The sequence below is a fragment of the Heterodontus francisci genome, chromosome 2 (genome assembly GCF_036365525.1).
Source record: "Heterodontus francisci isolate sHetFra1 chromosome 2, sHetFra1.hap1, whole genome shotgun sequence".
In the NCBI taxonomy this organism is placed as follows: Eukaryota; Metazoa; Chordata; class Chondrichthyes; order Heterodontiformes; family Heterodontidae; genus Heterodontus; species Heterodontus francisci.
This window is the reverse complement of record NC_090372.1, coordinates 141187414-141211328: the sequence shown is the minus strand read 5'-3', so window position 1 is coordinate 141211328 and position 23915 is coordinate 141187414. Positions and strand designations below refer to the sequence as shown.

At 43.9% G+C, this 23915-nt stretch overlaps 1 protein-coding gene across 1 annotated transcript in view; it reads left to right on the top strand.

Moving 5' to 3' along the window:
- LOC137347208 (contactin-associated protein-like 2) overlaps positions 1-23915 on the top strand; it is a 1554138-nt gene that overhangs the window by 446749 nt on the left and 1083474 nt on the right. The window contains exon 10 of the mRNA XM_068011439.1: positions 6476-6582. Within this exon, the coding sequence (XP_067867540.1) occupies positions 6476-6582 (107 nt within the window). The remainder of the gene's footprint in view (positions 1-6475; positions 6583-23915) is intronic.

The window sequence follows — 23915 nt, the reverse complement described above, 5'->3', positions numbered from 1 at the left end:
GCGGTGATGAAGGGTGCAGGGCAATGATGTGACAGTGCACCCTCTGAGGCTCCCTCCTCCTCATCACAGTCAGCCAGTAGTCCCTCAGTCTCTTCAGCTCTTGGTTGCTGTCTATGGGTGTGGTTTACATGAGAGAACAGAGACATTGAAGGGTTATGAGTTTCCAGTCACTACATTCCAACCACTCCTACTGTGGAGCTCCATGTATCCAGTGGTGGACACCATGGCTTGTTTGTGTCACATACTCCCTTGCGCCCTTGTCTCCATTATCTGTTATGGAGTGACCACCTTGCTGCCCTGCCAGTTCCATCGCCTCCTCTTCCATTGGCCTCAGAACGTGCAGAAAAGGCACAGCATCACTGGTCTTAGCCCACTCCTTTCTGTTGTGTGCTGTCTTCTCCTGCAAATGCAAAAAGATGCATTGTTATTCCACCAGCGGGAACAGACACAGCAGCTATGCTAGTGGTAGTTCAGTGGCCTACGTTGGGGGCTAACGACCACTCTCAAGGGACTATGCTGGGGAATGCACTGACAGATGGGCTCATCTCACCTAGATGCTGCTATGCCTCAGATGGCATTTCTGACTCCCTAACTCCATTGGCTACAGCTGGGTGGTTACTCCCTCTCCACCAAATGCTCCCTCTCACTCTGACTCAAGCTAGGCCCAAAGGGTGGGAAATGTATGGTACATTCACCTTGGCAGCTTGGATCAGGCCATTGACCCTTTTCTGACACTGGATCCTGTCCTGGGGGTGACCCCACGACTGTTGACCTCCTCCGCTATCTCCATCCAGGCTTGCTTGGTCAGGCGGGCTAGTCTCTCCTCCCATCCCTGGAGGAGAGAACCTCCTGCTTTTCCCTTGCAGCCTAGAGGAGAGTCTGAAAGGAGGCGGCGCTGAACCATATTTCTTCCTTCTACCATTCCACCTACAGACTTCCAATCGGATCCTTGGCAGTACTGAATGAAGGGGCACTGGAACAGCAGGCAGGGGCTCTATTACACCAGGCAGCAGTCAATAGGGTCTGGAACAGCAGGCAAAAGTCAGACAGGGGCTCTGGAACATCAGGCAGTACTAAATGTAAGGATGGCAGCCTTTTAAATAATTAACTACCTTGCCATGCAAATTAATGGAACAAACAAAACAGAACCATGGAAAGTTACAATACAGAGGAAGCCATTCAGCTTATATTAATTCAGCTCTTTACTGGAGCAACCCAAAACTAATCTTATTGCCCTACACTCACCCAATAACCTGATATCTTCCTCGGTTTTAAGTATTTGTCCAATTGTCTCTGAAAATGTGCAATCGTCTCTGCCTCATCTAATCCATGTGGTCTAGTATTCCATGCTCCCAACAGCTTCTGCATAAAGAAATTCTCCTAGCCCCTCTCCTCACTCTATCTGAGCATTTTAGATTTTTGCAGTGTCTTCACAACTGGAGGAAATTGTCTTTCTCTATTTACTCTATCAAAACCCTTCATCATTTTCAACGCCTCTATTAAACCGTTTTTTTCATTCATGGGCATGTGGTATCACTGGCAAGGCCAGCATTTATTTCCCATCTCTAACTGCCCTTGAACAGATGGTGGTGAGCTGCCTTCTTGAACCGCTACAGTCTGTGTGCTACAGGTGCTCCCACAGTTCTGTTAGGGAAGGAGTTCCACAATTTTGACCCAGTGACAGTGAAGGAAGGGTGATATAGTTCCAAGTCAGGAGGGTGTGTGCCTTCGAGGGGAACTTGCTGATTGTGGTGTTCTCATGTGCATGCTGCCCTTAATCTTCTGGGTGGTAGAGGTTGCAGGTTTGAAAGCTGCTATTAAAGGCACCTTGGTGAGTTGCTGCAGTGCATCTTGTAGATGGTACACACTGCTACCACAGTGCGCTGGTGGTGGAGGGAGTAAATGTTTAAGGTGACGGAGTGGGTGCTTTGTTGTCCTGGATGGTGTTGAACTTCCTGAGTGTTGTTGGAGCTGCACTCATCTAGGCAAGTGGAGTGTTATGATCCCTGTGGAGATCAACAAACCAAAAGAATTGAATTTACCGAATAGCCCCAATAGAAAAACCATATGGACAAGATTTCACTTTTATAAATTTCACTTTAGCAATCAAACCAAATTCAATGTATGAATTAATGATTTAGGTGAGGCAACTAAATGTAATATCTCTAAATTTGCAGATGACACAAAACTGGGTGGGAGGGTGAATTGTGAGGAGGATGCAGAGAGGCTTCAGGGTGATTTGGACAAATTGAGTGAGTGGGCAAATGCATGGCAGATGCAGTATAATGTGGATAAATGTGAGGTTATTCACTTTGGTAGCAAAAACAGGAAGGCAGATCATTATCTGAACGGCTATAAACTGAGAGAGGGGAGTATGCAGTGAGACCTGGGTATTCTCGTACACCAGTCGCTGAAGGTAAGCATGCAGGTCCAACAGGCCGTAAAAAAGGCAAATGGTATGTTGGCCTTCATAGCGAGAGGATTCAAATACAGGAGCCGGGATGTCTTGCTGCAATTATACAGGGCCTTGATGAGGCCACACCTGGAATATTGTGTGCAGTTTTGGTCTCCTTATCTGAGGAAGGATGCTTTTGCTATAGAGGGAGTGCACTGAAAGTTTACCAGACTGATTTTTGGGATGGTGGGACTGGCGTATGAGGAGAGATTTGAGTTGGTTAGGATTGTATTCGCTGGAGTTCAGAAGAGTGAGGGGGGATCTCATGAAACCTATAAAATTCTAACAGGACTTGACAGGGTAGATGTAGGAAGGATGTTCCCGATGGTGGGTGAGTCCAGAACCAGGGTTCATAGTCCAGGGATACGGGGTAAACCATTCAGGACTGAGATGAGGAGAAATTTCTTCATCCAGAGAGTGGTGAACCTGTGGAATTTGGTACCACAGAAAGCAGTTGAGGCCAAGACATTGTATGTTTTCAAGAAGGAGTTAGATAAAGCTCTTGGGTTTAAAGGAATCAAAGGATATGGGGCGAAAGCAGGAACAGGTTATTGAGTTGGATGATCAGCCATGATCATAATGAATGGCGGAGCAGGCTCGAAGGGCTGAATGGCCTATTGCTCCTATTTTCTATGTTTCTATATATATATATAATATAGTCTGCATTTTGCACGTTAATTATCAGATGCGACAAAGATAGATCTCATGGATTTACTGGGCAGTCCTCTCAGCAAAGATCGCACCGAACAGCCACAAATTTCCTTGAAACTATGAACTTCTTCAGGTAGATTTCTAACTGCTATCCTCCAAGATGCAAACACTGATTTCCATTCGACAGCAGTTGCCCTCCAATCCCAAACTCCACCGATACCGTCTCTAGCAAAACTGCGCACCCCTCAAGACCTTCTGCAGTTCTGCTCATGACAGCCTTGATGGCATAACTCCACTGGTGTTGCCTTAAGTAACCGAAAACTGCTGCAACAACCATATCTACCGATGGTCAGAATCAGTTTTCTCTCTCGACAGCTTCTCTACTAAAAAGCCCGCAGTCACTTCAGTTTTGCAATCTGTAAAAACTGAGCTTGAATTGCTCTAGTCACATGCCTCTGGTCAAGTGACTCTGTTTATTTTATCTGGTTCCAACCAGTTCTATTTCTCCAGAGCCCTGAAGTTCCTAGTTTCATTTTCAAGTCAGTTTGTGTCTCAAAAAAACAAGCTTTGAGACCATAGTCTGTGCGCTTAGCAGAATTAAATAAGTTATCTGTTCAAAAAAGTCAGTACATGCTTCTCCACTGGTCTTGCACCACAGACTCCATCTTAACAGTATCCCATCATATTCCTGCCTTGCGCCTTGTAGATGCTGGACAGGCTTCGGGGAGTCAAAAGGTGAGATATTCGTCACAGAGTTCCCATCCTCTGACCTGCTCTTGGAGCCACAGTTAAGTTTTAGTCAATTGGGATCCCCAGGATGATGATTGTGGGGGACTCAGCAATGGTAATCCTGCTGCATGTCAAGGAGGGATGGTTAGATTTCCTTTTGTTCGTGATGGTCATTGCCTGGCACTTGTGTGGCATGAATGATACTTGCCACTTATCAGCCCAAGCCTAAATGTCATCCAGGTATTGCTGCATGCAGGCACAGACTGCTTCATTATCTGAGGAGTTGTGAATGGTACTGAACACTGGGCAACCATCAGCGAATATCCACACTTCAATGAAGGTCATTGATGAAGCATCTGAAGATGGTTGGCCTGGGACACTACCCTGAACAACTCCTGCAGCGATGTCCAGGTACTGAGATGATAGGCCTCCAACAACCACAACCACCTTCCTTTGTACTAGGTATAACTCCAACCTGTGGAGAGTTTTCCCCCTTATTCCCATTTACCTCAATTTTGCTAGGGCTCCTTGATGCCACACTCACTCAAATGCTGCCTTGATGTCAAGGGTAGTCATTCTCACTTCACATCTGCAGTTCAGCTCTTAGGTCCATGTTTGGACCAAGACTATAATGAGGTCTGGAGCCGAGTGGTCCTGTCGACCCCATACTGAGCAGATGAGCAGGTTATTGCTGAGTAAATGCCACTTGATAGCACTGTAGATAACACCTGCCATTACTTTGCTGATGAGTCTTTTGATTGAGAGTAGTAATTGGTGGTAATTGGCCAGATTGAATTCGTCCTGCTTTTGGTGGACAGGACATACCTGAGCATTTCTCCGCATTGTTGGGTAGCTGCCAGTGTTGTAGCCGCATTGGAACAGCTTGGCTAGGGGCGCGGCTAGTTCTGGAGCACAATTCTTCAGCATTACAGCCATGATCTTGTCGGGCCCTTAGCCTTTGCTGTATCCAGTGCACTCAGCCGTTTCTTGATATCACATGGAGTGCAACAAATTGGCGAAAGACTGGCATTTGTGATGCTCAGGAGGAGGCCAGGACAGATCTATCAATTTTTTCATTCTTTGCTCCACTTGAAATAATCCAGTATCACACCTTTCCTCATAATTATAGTTTCCATCCTTGGCAACACCCTGATGAATCAATGCTGTACGTGCTTTGTGAATTTAATGTCCTTTCTCTAATGGCATGTCAAAAATGCATACAGCACCTTAATTGTGGCTCAAACATTGCTACCTTCAAATTTTTCAAAACCTTTTCACTCTTGGCTCTGTACTTGATGCTAGATCAATTGTAGATTTTAAATCTGAGATTGCTAGGTTTTTGTTATCCAAAGGGATATGGGGTTAGGTTACAGGTCAGCTATAATATTATTGAACCGCGGAACAGGCTTGAGGGGCTAAATGGCCTACTCCTGTTCCTATGTTTTTCTACACAGAATCCGGCACTTACGGCAAGATGCTGTCAGTCAGTGCCTTCCAACACAAACCCCACCAGAGCTTGTAAGGGAGCAGGTCAAGTATTTGTTTTTAATTGTCTCTTTCTTTGAGGTTCAGGTTTCATCCCTAACCTGGACAACACCAAGGAAGCCCATTTTTGCCTATTTGAAAGCTGATATGCCTCAACCCATTTGGCATACCAACCTACACAGACAAACTGGGTTCCAGCTGAGCCAATGGAACTTATGTTGGTCAGGTGTCCCCAACCCTGGCTTTTGACATTTGCCTTGTAAGGAGTTGACCGATTTAAAATAAATGGGTAAAAGCACCAGTGCTTTAAAAAAAAAGGAATGCTCCACGAATGGGTGAGGCATCTTCCTGGTTATGTTGCCAACATTAACTTCGAGGCTTATATTCTTTATTTATAAATTTCTTCGTAAGTTGTACTATTTCTGAATTATAGTTGATACAAATGTAGTAGATACAAAAGAAATAGGTACCTGAAGAGTAACTGGAAGAATTTTGAAGCATATTTCTTAGACTGCACCTTTTTGTTCAAAATATTGATGCTGCGGATTGTTGTGAGCATGCAGCATTGTATTTTGGAGAATATAAATAAAACAGTGAAACTTGCATTTTGAAATGTAATTTATGGTAAGAACTGGGATTGTGCTGGTGAGCGATGATGCCATCCATTGATGTGCTGGTTGAAAACAAATAAGTGCAATTTTTATTTTACTGTCATCGCTAATACTTTCGATATTGAATATTTTAATGTAAATTATTGCATATTTTAGCATTTTGTGATAGCATATATATATTTTCTACAAAAATATTCTTTGTTGTCATTCCCTAAAATTAAAAAAGTTATCTGTAAGTTAAAACGTTCATAAAATGCATTATTATGCAAAGCTTTTCTGCTATATTTACTTTGTTTCCTAAATTTCATTTTTATATTTTTGTCATTTGCTATCTTATTAAATATTCAATTTGTTTTCATTAAATTAGTGATCAGTCTAAGTCCAGTCTGCTGCAACGATTAATTGCTCTAGAAACATTAACTGATATCTTGATAAGTTTGACTCCCAAATGGTTGTGCCTATACTCTTTGTATCGAACAGACCTTAAACTTCAAGTCTGCATTTAAATCAGTACCGTAAACTTTTCCGCATTGTATTCTGACAGGTGCTTACCAAATCACTGTGAGCATGGAGGAAGATGCACTCAAACCTGGGATAGCTTTAAATGCAACTGTGAGGGAACAGGATATTCTGGGTCAACGTGTCATAACTGTGAGTAGATGACCTGTTTTTACCCATTGCAGTTCTCAGTTGGTGGTGCCTAAAGTTTGCTACACTAGTGTAAAAGTCAATGAGGTCATAAAAATATAATTTGTTGTCGTCGCCGTCGTCAGTCCCTCGAAACGAGGATGACGTCTGCCAGGGTTCATGATTTCTGTGTCCTCAGGTGACTAAGCAGGCCAATCCTGGAACCACAGGTCTGCGCAGAGAGGACAAGTGTTGCCCTGAGGGAGGGGAGTTCTCTTTCATGTCAAGCCAGAATTAAAGAAATCTGCAACTTTTTAGAGAAATGGAGGAAACCACAAATGATTAAAAACTGTGCTCTTTAAATAAAAGGCAACTATAGATATTATAAAGAGTTTAAAATATAATTAGATTTTAAAATACACCTCTCATCACATCGGAATTACAGTTGACTGACCATGATGGATTGCAGACGGAAAAGGACATACACTGCAATTACATGTCAGCTGTCTAGAGTCTTCATGGCCATTATTGTTCTGAATTGAGTTTCATTTAAAGAAGTGTTGTCACAACTGTGGAGTATTTGGCAAAGCTTTTCAGTGATGTTTGTATAAACTCAGTGTGAATGACTTTACTGTGATGTAAGTCATATCACAAAGCCTAATTTCTCAGAACGAGGTCCAGAAGAATTTCAGCATAGTCCGGCAGCCTTGCAGGCACTCACAGGACATGGTACAGCCATTTATAAAATGGCCTGATCATGCTGCAACACAATTAGATAATTTTGGTGCTACACCAAAGTTGTTATTAAGTGTGCTTTTAAATATACCCCACAGAATCTAGAAGCAAAGCTGCACTGCAAATCTATTCCTTGAAAATGTTTTAAAATTTAGAATTAGCAAAGAACACAAAACAGCATTGAGAACTCCTAATTACATTCAATTTAGGAATTCAGGTAATGTAGGTTAAGCAACTTTCTGCCATGCAATGAGCCCAGAACTGGCATAGAACTGAATAGAATTCTATGTCAGCAAAGTTTATATGGATTAAGTGCATTACAATTAGTTTACACAATGAATCAATGACTAGCATGATTTTTATCAAGTGGAATCGTTAAAATGTAAGCTTGAAACAAACATCAGTCTGAGTGTAATTCAGTCTCAAAACCCAGTGGGATATTCTAATGCCAAACTGTATTATGGGGTACAAAGACAAGTTAATCCCCATTTACAGCACAAAATGGATTGAATTTGGTATTAATTGCGTTAAAGAAAGTATCAAAAGTAAATCTTTTGTTCATAAAGTAGGTTCCAGTGTAAAATGTTAAGCCTGTGAGTCTAGTGGGCCTCATGAGGAACCCAGTTGTACTAAGTCCATACTATTTCCATCATGGGCAGCCTTGTCATAGAGTCATAGAGTTTTACATCACAGAAACAGGCCCTTCGGCCCAAAGCGGCTGCGCCGACCATCAAGCACCCAGCTAATCTAATCCTGTTTTCCGGACTTGGCCTGTAGCCTTGTATGCTATGGCGTTTCAAGTGCTCATCTAAATATTTCTTAAATGTTGTGATGGTGCCTGCCTCTACCACCCATTCAGGCTGTGCTTTCCAGATTACAACCACCCTGTGGGTGAAAACATTTTTCCTCAACTCCCCTCTAAACCTCCTGCCCCTTACCTTAAATCTATGCCCCCTGGTTAATGACCCCTCTGCTAAGGGAAAAGTTTCTTCCTATCTATCCTATCAATGCCCCTCATAATTTTGTATACCTCAATCAGGTCCCCCTCAGCCTTCTCCGCTCCAAGGAAAAAAACCCCAGACTATCCAGTCTCTCTTCATAACTGAAATGCTCCAGCCCAGGCAACATCCTGGTGAATTGCCTCTGCACCCTCTCCGGTGCAATCACATCCTTCCTATAGTGTGGCGACCAGAATTGTACACAGTACTCTAGCTGTGGCCGAACCAGCATTTTATTCAGCTCCAACATAACCTCCCAGCTCTTATATTCTATGTCTCAGCTAATAAAGGCAAGTATTCCGTATGCCTTCCTAACCACCTTATCTACTTGTGCTGCTTCCTTCAGTGATCTAATGACAAGCACCCCAAGGTCCCTCTGACCCTCTGTACTCCCTAGGGTCCTACCATCCATTGTATATTCTCTTGCCTTGTTAGTCCTCCCAAAGTGCATCACCTCACACTTTTCAGGATTAAATTCCATCTGCCACTGCTCTGCCCACCTTACCAGCTCAACTATATCATCCTGTAATCTCAGGCTTTCCTCCTCACTATTTACAACACCACAAATATTCGTCTCATTTGTGAACTTACTGATCATACCTCCTATGTGCACGTCTAAATCATTAAGGTACACTACAAACAGTAAGGGTCCCAGCACCGATCCCTGTGGTACCCCACAAGTCACAGGCCTCCATTCACAAAAACAACCCTCGACCATCACCCTCTGCCTCCTTCCACGAAGCCAATTTTGGATCCAATTTGCCAAATCACCCTGGATCCTGTGGGCTTGTACCTTCTTAACCAATCTCCCATGTGGGACCTTATCAAAAGCCTTACTGAAGTCCATGTCAATTACAGCAACTGCTTTACACTCATCTACATATCTAGTCACCGCCTCGAAAAATTCAATCAAATTTGTTAGACACAATCTCCCCCTGACAAAGCCATGCTGCCTATCCCTGATTAATCCCTGCCCCTCCAAGTGGAGATTAATCCTGCAATTAAAATAACCAAACTAAATGAAATCCCCATTAGTTAAACAGTTGCTTCCACTTGCCCCTAATAAGAAAAATGACAGCAAATGTACCCCAAGAGGTGGAGCTGCCCATCAAGACTTCCTGCATTGGAAGTTCTAGTGAGGTCATCGACTTTGGGCCTAAAAAAGAATAAATCAGGGTACTTTCTAAATGGTGAAATGCTAGAAACATTGGCAGTCTCAAGAGAGTGAGGGGTCCACATACGTAGATCATTAAAATGTCATGAACAGCTACAGAAAATAATCAAAAAAGCTAGTAGAATACTGGGCTTTATACCTAAAGGACTAGAAGACAAAGGGGTAGAAGTTATGCTATAACAATACACAGCCCTGATTAGAGCACACCTGGAATACGTTGTTCAGAAAATTGCACACGTACAATGGAATATTTTTTCTATTTTTGTGCACAATGGCACCTATTTTACCTACACAAAAGGTGACATTTGAGCTTGTACATCTAGCTTCTGTGTTTGTGTTGGTGTTTGTATTCATGCTTGTGTGCGGTGGTCTGTTGGTTAAGTACATCTATGATGCTTAAGCACCTCTATTCATGGAATTTGTTTCTGTAGTCAGTAAACAGTGGGGTAAGTTCAGCAAAGCAATGCTCCAAGTGGGGACATGCACTGAAAGAGAGCATGCTGTAGCCCCATTGACCTAGGAACACAGGAAATAGGAGCAGGAATAGGCCATTCAGCCCATTGAGCCTTCTCCACCATTCAAACAGATCATGGCTGATCATCTACCTCTACACAATTTTTCCCTACCATCCCCATATTCCTTGATGTCATTAATATCTCGAAATCTATCGATTTCTGTCTTGAACATGCTCAATGATTCAGCTTCCATAACCCTCCGAGGTAGAGAATTCCAAAGATTCACCACCCGCTGAGTAAAGAAATTCCTCCTCATCTCAGTCTTAAATGGCCTACCCCTTATTCTGAGACTGTGTCCCCTGGTTCTAGAATCACCAGCCAGAGGAAACATCCTATCCACATCTACACTGTCACGCCCTGTAAGAATTTTGTAAGTTTCAATGCGATCACCTCTCATTCTTCACAACTCCAGAGAATAGAGGCCCAGTTTCTACAATCTCTCCTCATAAGACAATCCTGCAATGCTAGGGATTAGTCTGGTGAACCTCCATTGCACTCCCTCCATGGCAAATATATCGCTCCTTAGATGAGAAGACCAAAACTGCACAATACTCCAGGTGCAGTCTCACCAAGGCTCTATACAATTGTAGAAAGACTTCTTTATTCCTGTACTCAAATCCCCATCTGCCATTTGCCTTCCTAATTGCTTGCTGCACCTGCATACTAGCTTTTAGTAGCTCAAGAACAAGGACACCGAAGTCTCTTTGGACATCAACACTTCCCAACCTCTCACCATTCAAGAAATAATCTGCCTTTCTGTTTTTTCTACCAAGCTGGATAACTTCACACTTATTCACATTGTATTCCATCTGCCATGTTCTTGCCCATTCAATTAGCCTGTCCAAGTCCCCTTGAAGCCTCCTTGCATCCTCCTCACAACTTAAATTCTCACCTAGTTTTGTGTCAGCAGCAAATTTGGAGATATTACATTTGATCCTCACATCCAGATCATTTATATAGATTGTGTATTTATGCTTTTTCTAAACACAGTTCCAATCTCTAACTGCAGGATCATTGAGTGTGTCTTGGTATATGTTTGTTATTTAAGACTTTATTGGCTATGGCTGTAATATTTGCTTCTATGGGTGAAGGGAAGAGAACATAAAAGACTGTATATCTGTAACATTCATTTTTCTGATAGATTAGTTAATATCTATCAATGACAGCTATTTTCATGCTTTTGATAGGCTGGATTAGCAGTGTGTATCCCTGTCAGCCTTCTACTCCATTTTCCTAAGATAATTTGGATCACTTGATAGCACTCTCACCTGTGAACCAGAAGGTGAGAGCTCAAAGATCACTCCAAGGCTTGAGGACGTAGTCTACTACTCAATAATTGCTGCATAGTCGGAGATGCTGTTTTTCAGATGAGATCATAAACTGACGCCTTGGTAGCCTGTTCATGTCATGTAAAAATCTAATGTTGGTATTTGAAAAGCAGGAAGTTTTCTTTGCACCAGACCAACACCACTAAAAACAGATTCACCGGGAATTTCCTTGGCACTTTTCTGAGTCAGCCACCTTAACTTTGAAGTAAACCGCGTTTACACGTGTAAGCGGGATTTCTAGCAAACTTCGCCTCAAGTTACAGTGGCAGGGTGAAAGATGCCCCAAGGAAATTCCCAGCTATAACTGTTCATTCATCTCATTTGCTGTGCACAAATAAGCTGCTGCTTTTGCCTACATCACAACATTGACCACCTTTCAAAATTAATTTATTGATTTTAAACACTTTGAGATATCCTGAGAACATAAACAGCACTACATCATGTAAGTTCTTTCTTTCACCCCACCTTACAAATATCATCCATGCGTCAAGTGGCCCAAATCTAAAGGGTGATTACAAGAAAACACACATCCTTTTTGTTGAGTAACAGCAATCCCAACAAGGTTGTGCCAGAGCTGCCTTAGATGTTGCCTCCCTGCTGCAAGTACCTGTTGGAGCTGTGCTTGCTGTGTGTAAATTGGGCAGCTTCAATCATTCTACCCTGATGGCAGAGTGAGTTCCATCAGATTCATTGCAGATACAATATTAATATAAATGTTATATGGATCATGTATAAATTTTTCATCAGATAATATTAAGTACTCAGTATAAAGACAATGTAAATAATTGTTTAATATACCTCTGGGATTGTTGTTGCAGTTGAGTAATGTCCTTACCTGGTCTGGCCTACATGTGACTCCAGACCCAGAGCAATGTGGTTGACTCTTAAGTGCCCTCTGTAATGGCCTAGCAAGCCACTCAGTTGTATCTAACCGCTACAAAGTCAATAACAAGGAATGAAACCGGACTGACCACCCGATATCGACCAAGGAACCAGAAATGACAATGGCAAATCCAGCCCTGTCAACCCTGCAAAGACCTCTTCACTAACATCTGGCGGCTTGTGCCGAAGTTGGGAGAGCTGTACTACAGACTAGTCAAGCAACAGCCTGAAATAGTCATACTCATGGAATCATACCTAGTAGACAATGTCCCAGACTCTGCCAACACCAGCCCCAGGTATGTCCTGTCCCACCGGCAGGACACACCCAGCAGAGGTGGTGGCACAGTGGTATACAGTAGGGAGGAAGTTGCCCTGGGAGTCCTCAACATTGACTCTGGACCCTATGAAGTCTCATGGCATCAGGTCAAACATGGGCAAGGAAACTTCCTGCTGATTACCACCTACCGCCCTCCCTCAGCTGATGAGTCAGTACTCCTCCATGTTGAACAGCACTTGGAGGAAGCACTGAGGGTGGCAAGGGCACAAAATGTACTCTGGGTGGGGGACTTCAATGTCCATCACCAAGAGTGGCTCGGTAGCACCACTACTGACCGAGCTGGCCGAGTCCTAAAGGACATGTAGGCAGCAGGTGGTGAGGGAACCAACAAGAGGGGAAAACATATTTGACGTCCTCCTCACCAATCTGTCTGCTGCAGATGCATCTGTCCATGACAGTATTGGTAGGAGTGACCACCGCACAGTCGTTGTGGAGACGAAGTCCCGCCTTCACATTGAGGATACCCTCCTTTGTGTTCTGTGGCACTCCCACCGTGCTAAATGGGATAGATTTCAAACAGATCTTAGCAAGGCAAAACTGGGCATCCATGAAGCGCTGTGGGCCATCAGCAGCAGCAGAATTGTACTCAACCACAATCTGTAATCTGTAACCTCATAGCCTGGCATATCCCCAACTCTACCATTACCATCACGCCAGGAGATCAATCCTGGTTCAATGAAGAGTGCAGGAGGGCATGCCAGGAGCAGCACCAGGCATACCTCAAAATGAGGTGTCAACCTGGTGAAGCTACAACACAGGACTATCTGCGTGCCAAACTGCATAAGCAGCATGCGATAGACAGAGCTAAGCGATCCCAAAACCAACGGATCAGATCTAAGCTCTGCAGTCCTGCTACATCCAGCCGTGAATGGTGGTGGACAATTAAACAACTAACTGGAGGAGGTGGCTCCATTAATATCCCCATCCGCAATGATGGGGGAGCCCAGCATATCAGTGCGAAAGATAAGGCAGAAGCATTTGCAGCAATCTTCAGCCAGAAATGCCGAGTTGATGATCGATCTCGGCCTCCTCCTGAAGTCCCCAGCATCACAGATGCCAGATTTCAGCCAATTCGATTCACTCCGCGTGATATCAAGAAACAACTGAAGGCACTGGATACTGCAAAGGCGATGGGCCCTGACAATATTCCGGCAATAGTACTGAAGACCTGTGCTCCAGAACTTGTCGCACTCCTAGCCAAGCTGTTCCAGTACAGCTATAACACTGGCATCTACCCTACAATGTGGAAAATTGCCCAGGTATGTCCAGTACACAAAAAGCAGGACAAGTTCAACCCGGCCAATTACTGCCCCATCAGCCTACTCTCAATCATCAGTAAAGTGATGGAAGTGTTATCAACAATGCCATCAAGCGGCACTTGCTTAGCAATAACCTGCTCAGTGATGCTCAGTTTGGGTTCCGCCAGGGCCACTCAGCTCCTGACCTCATTACAGCCTTGGTTCAAACATGGACAAAAGAGCTGAACTCGAGGTGAGGTGAGAGTGACTGCCCTTGCCATCAAGGCAGCATTTGATCGAATATGGCATCAAGGAGCCCTAGCAAATCTGAGGTCAATGGGAATCAGGGGGAAAACCCTTCGCTGGTTGGAGTCATACCTAGCGCAAAGGAAGATGGTTGTGGTTGTTGGAGGTCAATCATCTCAGGTCCAGGACATCACTGCAGGAGTTCCTCAGGGTAGCGTCCTAGGCTCAACCATCTTCAGCTGATTCATCAATGACCTTCCTTCAATCATAAGTTCAGAAGTGGGGATGTTCACAGATGATTGCACAATGTTCAGCACCATTCGTGACTCCTCAGATGCTGAAGCAGTCCGTGTAGCAATGCAGCAAGACTTGGACAATATCCAGGCTTGGACTGATAAGTGGCAAGTAACATTCGCGCCACACAAGTGCCAGGCAATGACCATTTCCAACAAGACAGAATCTAACCATCTCCCCTTGACATTCAACGGCATTACCATCGCTGAATCCCCCACTATCAACATTCTATGGGCTACCATTGACCAGAAACTGAACTGGAGTAGCCATATAAATACCGTGGCTACAAGAGTAGGTCAGAGGCGAGGAATCCTGAGGCGAGTAACTCACCTCCTGACTCCCCAAAGCCTGTCCACCATCTACAAGGCACAAGTCAGGAGTGTGATGGAATACTCTCCACTTGCCTGGATGGGTGCAGCTCCAACAACACTCAAGAAGCTTGACACCATCCAGGACAAAGCAGCCCGCTTGATTGGCACCCCATCTACAGACATTCATTCCCGCCACCATAGATGCACAGTGGCAGCAGTGTGTACCATCTACAAGATGCACTGCAGCAACGCACCAAGGCTCCTTAGACAGCACCCTCCAAAGCCGCAACCTCTACCAACTAGAAGGACAAGGGCAGCAAATGCATGGGAACACCACCAACTGCAAGTTCCCCTCCAAGTCACACACCATGCTGACTTGGAACTATATCGCTGTTCCTTCATGTCGCTGGGTCAAAATCCTGGAACTCCCTTCCTAACAGCACAGTGGGTGTACCTACCCCAAATGGACTGCAGCAGTTCAAGAAGGCAGCCCACCACCACCTTCTCAACGGCAATTAGGGATGGGCAATAAATGCTGGCCTGGCCAATGACAACCACATCCCATGAATGAATAAAAAGAAGTCATCACAATGGCCATTTCACAGCATTGAAAATAAAAACAGAAGCGCATATATCTAGAGTCTTATCTGCAATTCCAGTAGTTCTTGTTTATATTCCAGATTTCAAGCATACCGGCCCCAAAAATCCACAACCTTCTGATTTATTCCTATTGTAACATTAGTAGGATTCTGCCAGAAGGGTGAAAAACTAAGCCAAGACCAGGATATGCCAGTTTCCTACCTTGCACCAAAGTTTCCTCAATTATGTGTTAGCCGTGGCTCAGGTGGTAGCACTCGCACCTCTGCGTCAGATGGTTGTCAGTTCAAGTAACACTCCACAGACTTGAGCACAAAAATCTAGACTGACTCTCCAGTGCAGTATTGAGAGAATGCTGCAAAGTCAGACATTCAGTTCTTTGGATGAAATGTTAAACCAAGGCTCCGGCTGCTTTCTCAGGTGGTTAAAGATCCCATGGCATTATTTCAAAGATGAGTAGGGGAGTTATCCCCGGTATCTGGGCCAATATTCTCGCCCTCAAATAACATCACAAAAACAGATTATTGGGTCATTTACCACATTGCTGTTTTGTGAGACTTGGATGTGCACAAATTGGCTGCCTCTTTCCTCTAGGCCTGCCTGGACCACTGCCCCTCCGTTTTGCCACTGGAAAGCCACCTCCAGTCCAGACAGCTAAACTGGCCCCCACTGCTTCCAGACATCTGGAAGCTGACTGGAAAATCCCAGTCAGCTTCCTTTAATTGACCTTAAGTGGCCCTTAATGAGCTGGATCAGCTACCCACTGCATGAAGGCGGGTAGCCCTGCTGCCCCCACTCTCCCACAGCCCGCCTCCGTGAAAATGGCCCAGGGGTGGGATGGAGCCTGGGAACTGGCATACAGGCCAGCAGCACCATTTTTAGCACCCACCCATCTATGATCCAGGCCCCGGCAGGGGCTATAAATCGAGTCCCACACTTTAAAAAAAGTACTTCATTGGCTGTAAAGTGCTTTGAGATATTCTGAGGTTGTAAAAGACACTATATAAATGCAAGTCTTTTTTCAATTGTCTGTTGGAGGGAGAGCTGCTGTTCACTCCAAGGGGCCATATGTTGTGGGTGCCAAACAATGGAGTGGTGTGTGATACTTTAGTAGGATCCAGTGCTTGGTCAGTAGATATTTGCCTGATCGAACTAAGCATCTGTCAATGATGGGTGGAAGTGGATCTCACTGAGGTCTCCAGATCAGGATCAAGGCCTGGAGACCGGAAAAATTTTTATATTTTTTTTGTGTGATCCCCTTGCTAGGAAAGCTACTGGGGAACCACTTTTCTCCACAGGATGGACATCCTGACAATTGGTAGGCTCATGACAATGTTTGGGCATGTGGTGTCAGGGGACAAATAGCTGAATGGATCACAAATTTGCTTTAAAAAATGCAGAGAGTATGGGTAAAGAATAGTTATTCAGATTGGAGGAAGGTAGAAAGCAGTGTTCCACAAGTGTCAGTGCTGGGACCACTGTATTCCTAATTTACATGAATGATCTGGACCTACGAGTAAGTAACTCTATTAAAATTTGCAGATGATACCAAACTTCGGGTGAGGAAGAATGCAACATACTACAAGAAGACATTAGAAAACTTGCACACTGGGCAGTTAAGTGATAAATGAATTTAACATAGATAAATATGAGGTGATGCACTTTGGTAGGGAAAACAGAACTACACCTTAGAAAATAAGAAACTGAATGAGGTAGAAGAGAAAAGAGATCGAGAGATATCAGATCATTAAAAGCAATCTCGCAGGTCAACAAAGCAATTAAAAATGCTAACAAAGCACTGGAATTTATTTCCAGTGTGTAGAATTCAAAAGTAGTGAAGTTACGATAAACTTGTATGGGACCCTGGTCTGGCTTCACTTAGAGTACTGTGCACAGTTCTGGTCTCCGTACTATCAAAAAGTATAGAGAAGTACTGGAGAATATGCAAAAAATGATTTACAAGGTTGGCACCGCAACTGAGAGATTACAGTTGTCAGATAAGATTAAACAGGATGGGGTTTGTTTTTTCTTTAGAAAAGTGAAGCTTTAAAGGTGACCTGATAGAGGTTTATAAAATTATGAATGGGTTGGACAGAGAGATTGTTTCTACTTGTGGGAGAATCAAAAACTAGGGACCCTAAATATGATGGTTACTAATAAGCTCAATAGGGAAATAAAGAGAAATTTCTTTATTCAGAGAGTTGTTAGAATGTGGAACTTGTTACCACAGGATGTAGTTGAGACAAATAGCTTAGATGCTTTCAAAAGATAAACTGCACAAGTACAGTTCCTACAATATAAAAGTGGGTACATTTCAAAAAGTACTTAATTGGCTGTAAAGCACTTTGAGACATCCTGAGGTCATGAATACAATACTTGTATAAATACAAGTCTTTGTTCTTTTTTTCTTTGAAGAGAGGAGTAGAAAGATATACTGAAAGGCTGAAATGAAGTAGATGGAATGGGAAGAGTTTAAACACCAGCACAGACTGTTCCTGTGCTATATGTTCTATGTAATCCCACCCTGAACTTCCTGGCTTTTTCATAATGGCGGGCACATCAAATGCATACAAATCAGGCACCCTTTCCCTCTGGAGTGTCTACCGTGGATATCAGCAGAGGATACTGGCAGGCACATCTCAGTACTCGTGCCAAGATGTGTCACATCGCAGATTTTTGGGGTCTTAGCTTATCTTTATGTTTCTTGTCATCTCTAATTTCTTTTTCTCACATACCTCTAAAAGCTATGAAGAGAACTATCAAAGCTGTAGTGATTTATTACTAGTTTAATTTCACTCATTATTTCTCGTCAAGAAGTAAATGGGTGCCATATCCTCTATGTGCTAGTTATCCTTAACCTTCATGGCAGTTCTTCCACTGGGAAAGCACAAATATGGGACCAAGGAACAAGATAAGTTTACAGCCATATAGCCCATCATATCTGTGCCAAATCCTCGCCAGAGCAAAACTCATCCCACTGCCCTGCTCTCTCCGCAGCCATGTATCTTCTCTGTGGTTATATACATAAACTTTCTACAACATCATGACTGCTCCACCATGTAACGTAAGTGAATATGATTTGAAATAATGATACTGACAAAAATAGATACTTAAACAACAGGAGAAAGACTAACTGTATCCAGTTGTCTATCTTGCTTCATACGGTAATGACAAAATTGTACCCAAGAAATGTGAATGTTACATGTGGACACGATATTATGAAGGATAAATATTCAGATGAATATTGTATTCAGAAGCAGAAAATTAAGGAAAATCCCAAGGCTTTTTATACGTATATAAAGAGCAAGAGGGTAACCAGGGAAAGGGTTGGCCCACTCAAGGACATGAGCGGGGTACTAAGTGAGTACTTTGCATCAGTATTCACCAAAGAGAAGGACTTGGTGGATGATGAGCATAGGGAAGGGAGTGAAGATAGTCTCGGTCATGTCGTTATCAAAAAGGAGGAGGTGTTGGGCGTCTTGCAAAGCATTAAGGTAGATAAGTCCCCAGGGCCTGATGGGGTCTACCCCAGAATACTGAGGGAGGCAAGGGAAGAAATTGCTGGGGCCTTGACAGAAATCTTTGCATCCTCATTGGCTACAGGTGAGGTCCCAGAGGACTGGAGAATAGCCAATGTTGTTCCTTTGTTTAAGAAGGGTAGCAAGGATAGCGTCTGCCTGCAATGAATTTGGCCTAACCATCAGCCTCAAGAAAACGAACATCATGGGGCAGGATGTCAGAAATGCTCCATCCATCAATATTGGCGACCACGCTCTGGAAGTGGTTCAAGAGTTCACCTACCTAGGCTCAACTATCACCAGTAACCTGTCTCTAGATGCAGAAATCAACAAGTGCATGGGTAAGGCTTCCACTGCTATGTCCAGACTGGCCAAGAGAGTGTGGGAAAATGGCGCACTGACACGGAACACAAAAGTCCGAGTGTATCAGGCCTGTGTCCTCAGTACCTTGCTCTACGGCAGCGAGGCCTGGACAACGTATGCCAGCCAAGAGCGACGTCTCAATTCATTCCATCTTCGCTGCCTTCGGAGAATACTTGGCATCAGGTGGCAGGACTATATCTCCAACACAGAAGTCCTTGAAGCGGCCAACACCCCCAACTTATGCACACTACTGAGTCAGCGGCGCTTGCGATGGCTTGGCCATGTGAGCCGCATGGAAGATGGCAGGATCCCCAAAGACACATTGTACAGCGAGCTCGCCACTGGTATCAGACCCACCGGCCGTCCATGTCTCCGCTATAAAGACGTCTGCAAACGCGACATGAAATCGTGTGACATTGATCACAAGTCGTGGGAGTCAGTTGCCAGCATTCGCCAGAGCTGGCGGGCAGCCATAAAGACAGGGCTAAATTGTGGCGAGTCGAAGAGACTTAGTAGTTGGCAGGAAAAAAGACAGAGGCGCAAGAGGAGAGCCAACTGTGCAACAGCCCCGACAAACAAATTTCTCTGCAGCACCTGTGGAAGAGCCTGTCACTCCAGAATTGGCCTTTATAGCCACTCCAGGCGCTGCTTCACAAACCACTGACCACCTCCAGGCGCGTATCCATTGTCTCTCGAGATAAGGAGGCCCAAAAGAAAGAAGAAAGAAGGATAATCCAGGAAATTATAGGCCGGTGAGCCTTATGTCAGTGGTAGGGAAATTATTAGAGAGGATTCTTCGGGACAGGATTTACTCCGATTTGGAAACAAACTTATTAGCGAGAGGTAGCATGGTTTTGTGAAGGGGAGGTCGAGTCTCACTAACTTGATTGAGTTTTTTCAGGAAGTGACGAAGATGATTGATGAAGGAAGGGCAGTGGATGTTGTCTATATGTACTTCAGTAAAGCCTTTGACAAGGTCCCTCATGGCAGACTAGGACAAAAGGTGAAGTCACACGGGATCAGAGGTGAGCTGGCAAGATGGATACAGAACTGGCTCAGTCATAGAAGACAGAGGGTAGCAGTGGAAGGGTGCTTTTCTGAATGGAGGGATGTGACTAGTGGTGTTCTGCAGGGATCTGTGCTGGGACCTTTGCTGTTTGTAGTATGTATAAATGATTTGGAGGAAAATGTAGCTGGTCTGATTAGTAAGTTTGCGGATGACACAAAGGTTGGTGGAGTTGCAGATAGTGATGAGGATTGTCAGAGGATACAGCAGGATATAGATCGGTTGGAGACTTGGGCGGACAAATGGCAGATGGAGTTTAATCTGGACAAATGTGAGGTAATGCATTTTGGAAGGTCTAATGCAGGTGGGAAGTATACAGTAAATGGCAGAACCCTTAGGAGTATTGACAGGCAGAGAGATCTGGGCGTACAGGTCCACAGGTCACTGAAAGTGGCAACGCAGGTGGATAAGGTAGTCAAGAAGGCATATGGCATGCTTGCCTTCATCGGTCGGGGCATAGAGTATAAAAATTGGCAAGTCATGCTGCAGCTGTACAGAACCTTAGTTAGGCCACACTTAGAATATTGCGTGCAATTCTGGTCGCCACACTACCAGAAGGACGTGGAGGCTTTGGAGAAGGTACAGAAGAGGTTTACTAGGATGTTGCCTAGTCTGGAGGGCATTAGCTATGAGAAGAGTTTGGATAAACTCGGATTGTTTTCACTGGAACGACGGAGGTGGCGGGGCAACATGATAGAGGTTTACAAAGTTATGAGCGGCATGGACAGAGTGGATAGTCAGAAGCTTTTTCGCAGGGTGGAAGAGTCAGTTACTCGGGGACATAGGTTTAAGGTGCGAGGGGCAAAGTTTAGAGGGGATGTACGAGGCAACTTCTTTACACAGAGGGTGGTGAGTGCCTGGAACTTGCTGCCGGGGGTGGTGGTGGAAGCAGGTATGATAGCGACGTTTACGAGGCATCTTGACAAATACATGAATAGGATGGGAATAGAGTGATACGGTCCCCGGAAGTGCAGAAGGTTTTAGTTTAGGGAGGCATCAAGATCGGCGCAGTCTTGGAGGGCCGAATGGCCTGTTCCTGTGCTATACTGTTCTTTGTTCTAAGCACTCAATACTTTTCAACAAAATAGGCTTTGGCACGAAAAATGAAGGATTAGTCAGAGTCCACCAATGATTCACTTTCATACATCATCGCGGTTTGTTGTTTGAAACAGCAGGATAAAATGGCTTGTGTTGCATTCCTGTCCTAAAGTAGTAGCGACAGCAGGCTATCAAATATTGCAGTTCCCTCCAGGCAACGTTTCATCCCAGGCATGTTCATTATCACAGCCTCACATTGTTACTGCGTTGGAACATTTACCTATTAAAATTAGACAGATGGATAGAACAGAGATTGCTTTCAATGCATTTTGCTGTTAGCTTTACTATGTTGATAATTCGATTTATTATTTGTGTATCAGTTCTATTGGAATCTGGCTCCAATTTATTCATACCATAAGCATCAATGAGATGTTCCTTAGGAATCCCTTTGTCATTACATCATGATGTTACAGCACATGTTTCTGATCAACATGGTAAAATATTTAGAGGAGAAAAGTATCTTTCATATTTGTAAAACTTAAGTTGTGGTATTTGAAAACATGGTGCTCTGTTTAGTTAACCGCTGAACTTTCAAATACAAGATTCCAATCCCTGAGCACACTGGACACAGCTAAGGCTATGGGCACCAACAACATCCTGGCTGTCGTGCTGAAAACTTGTACTCCAGAACTAACTATGCCTCTAGCCAAGAATTCTGAAGCAAGGTCACTGACCTGAAACATTAACTCTGCTTCTCTCTCCACAGATGCTACCAGACTTTCTGAGTATTTCCAGCATCTTTTGTTTTTATTCCAGTACAGATACAATACTGGTACATACTCGACTAAGTGGAAAATTGTCAAGGTATACCCTGTCCACAAAAATCAGGATAAATTTAATCTGGCCAATTACTGCCCCATCAGCCTATTCTCAATAAGAACATAAGAAAATAAGAAATAGGAGCATGAGTAGGCCATTCAGCCCTTCGAGACTGCTCCGCCATTCAATGAGACCATGGCTGATCTCCTACTTCAACACCATATTCCTGCATTATCCCTATATCCCTTGATGTTTTTAATATGTAGAAATCTATCAATCTCAGTCTTGTGCATACTCAACGACTGAGCCTCCACAGCCCCATGGAGCAGAGAATTCCAAAGATTCACCACCCTCTGAGTGAAGAAATTCCTCCTCATCTCAGTCCTAAATGGCCTTCCCTTATTCTGAGACTATGTCCCCAGGTTCTAGACTCCCCAGCCAGGGGAAACATCCTTCCTGCATCAACCCTGTCGAGCCCTGTAAGAATTTTGTATGTTTGAATGAGATCACCTCTCATTCTTCTGAACACCAGAGAATAAAAGCCCAGTCTGTTTAATCTTTCCTCATAGGACAGTCCTCCATCCCAGGAATTAGTTTGGTGAAACTGATAGAAGGAGTCATCAACATGCTGTCAAGCATCACTTACTCAAGAATAGTCTGCTCACCAATGCTCAGTTTGTGTTCTGCCAGGAATACTCGCCTCCAGATCTCATTGCAGGCTTTGTCCAAACATGGACAAAAGAGATTAATTCTAGAGGTGAGGTGAGAGTGGCTGCCCTTGACATTAAGGCAGCATTTGATCAAGTGTGGAATCATGGAGCCCAAGTAAAATTGAAGTCAATGGAAGTCGGGAGGAAGATTCTTTAATGGCTGGAATTATACCTAGCACAATGGAAGATGGTTGTGGTTGTTGGAGGCCAATTATTTCAGCCCCAGGACATTGATGCAGGAGTTCCTCAGGGCAGTGTCCTAGGTTCAACCATCTTCATCTGCTTCACTCATGGCCTGTCCTCCATCATGAGATAGGGATGTTTGCTAATGATTGCACAATATGCTTTGTTTTAAAATTTCCATCCCTATGTGTGTGCATCAGGTTACGTGCACCTATATAATCATCAGTGTGAGGAATCATTATGTTGACATGAAGAACACTTGTCTGCACCTAGTGCTACTATTAAATACATTATTCTGTTGTTGTGTCAACAGAGCGAACTTAGAAGACCACGGGATAGTACACAGGTGGAGCCTGCCCATTATAGAACTGGCCTGATTTTGAATTTCATTCTCATTGAAATCAATGGAAATGAAAGTCATGTGAGTTCTATAATGGGCGGATGATCTGCTCCATAAATTTAGAGCCCTAGTGGTAAAGGTGAAAATTTGTCCCCACTGGTCTTGTCTTTGAATTTCCCAAAGTACCTATCCAGTGATCTGCCATAAAATAAATTCTGCAAAAGCAGCTCTCCATTGGCAAATGCACAGTCCCACCCATCAGGATGCCCTCTTGCTACTGCTTGTTGAGGCAGAGGAATAATGTTGGATATTTATCCTAGTGAGTGGAACCCTTTTGCACATTCCTCTACCTGTGCAACCAAAGTGCCAACATTGCAAGGAAAATAACTGGCTTCAGTGCATTTATCAAAAATCATTAAAATAGAATGATAACAGAAGGACCATTGAGGATCAAGTGAGAAGCTTGAGATTTAGCCATGTACTAGAGACTCCACTGAAGCTGATGACAATCAGTCTGAATAATTTTGCATCAAGGCAGTTTTTCTGGCTGATGCCAGATGAAATTTCAGCATGTCACTGATGTGACAAAAAATCCTTAGAGGACCTTGAAAGTGACAATTTTCTTTACTTAAGAGAAAACAAAAACAATATCTATCATTGTTTCC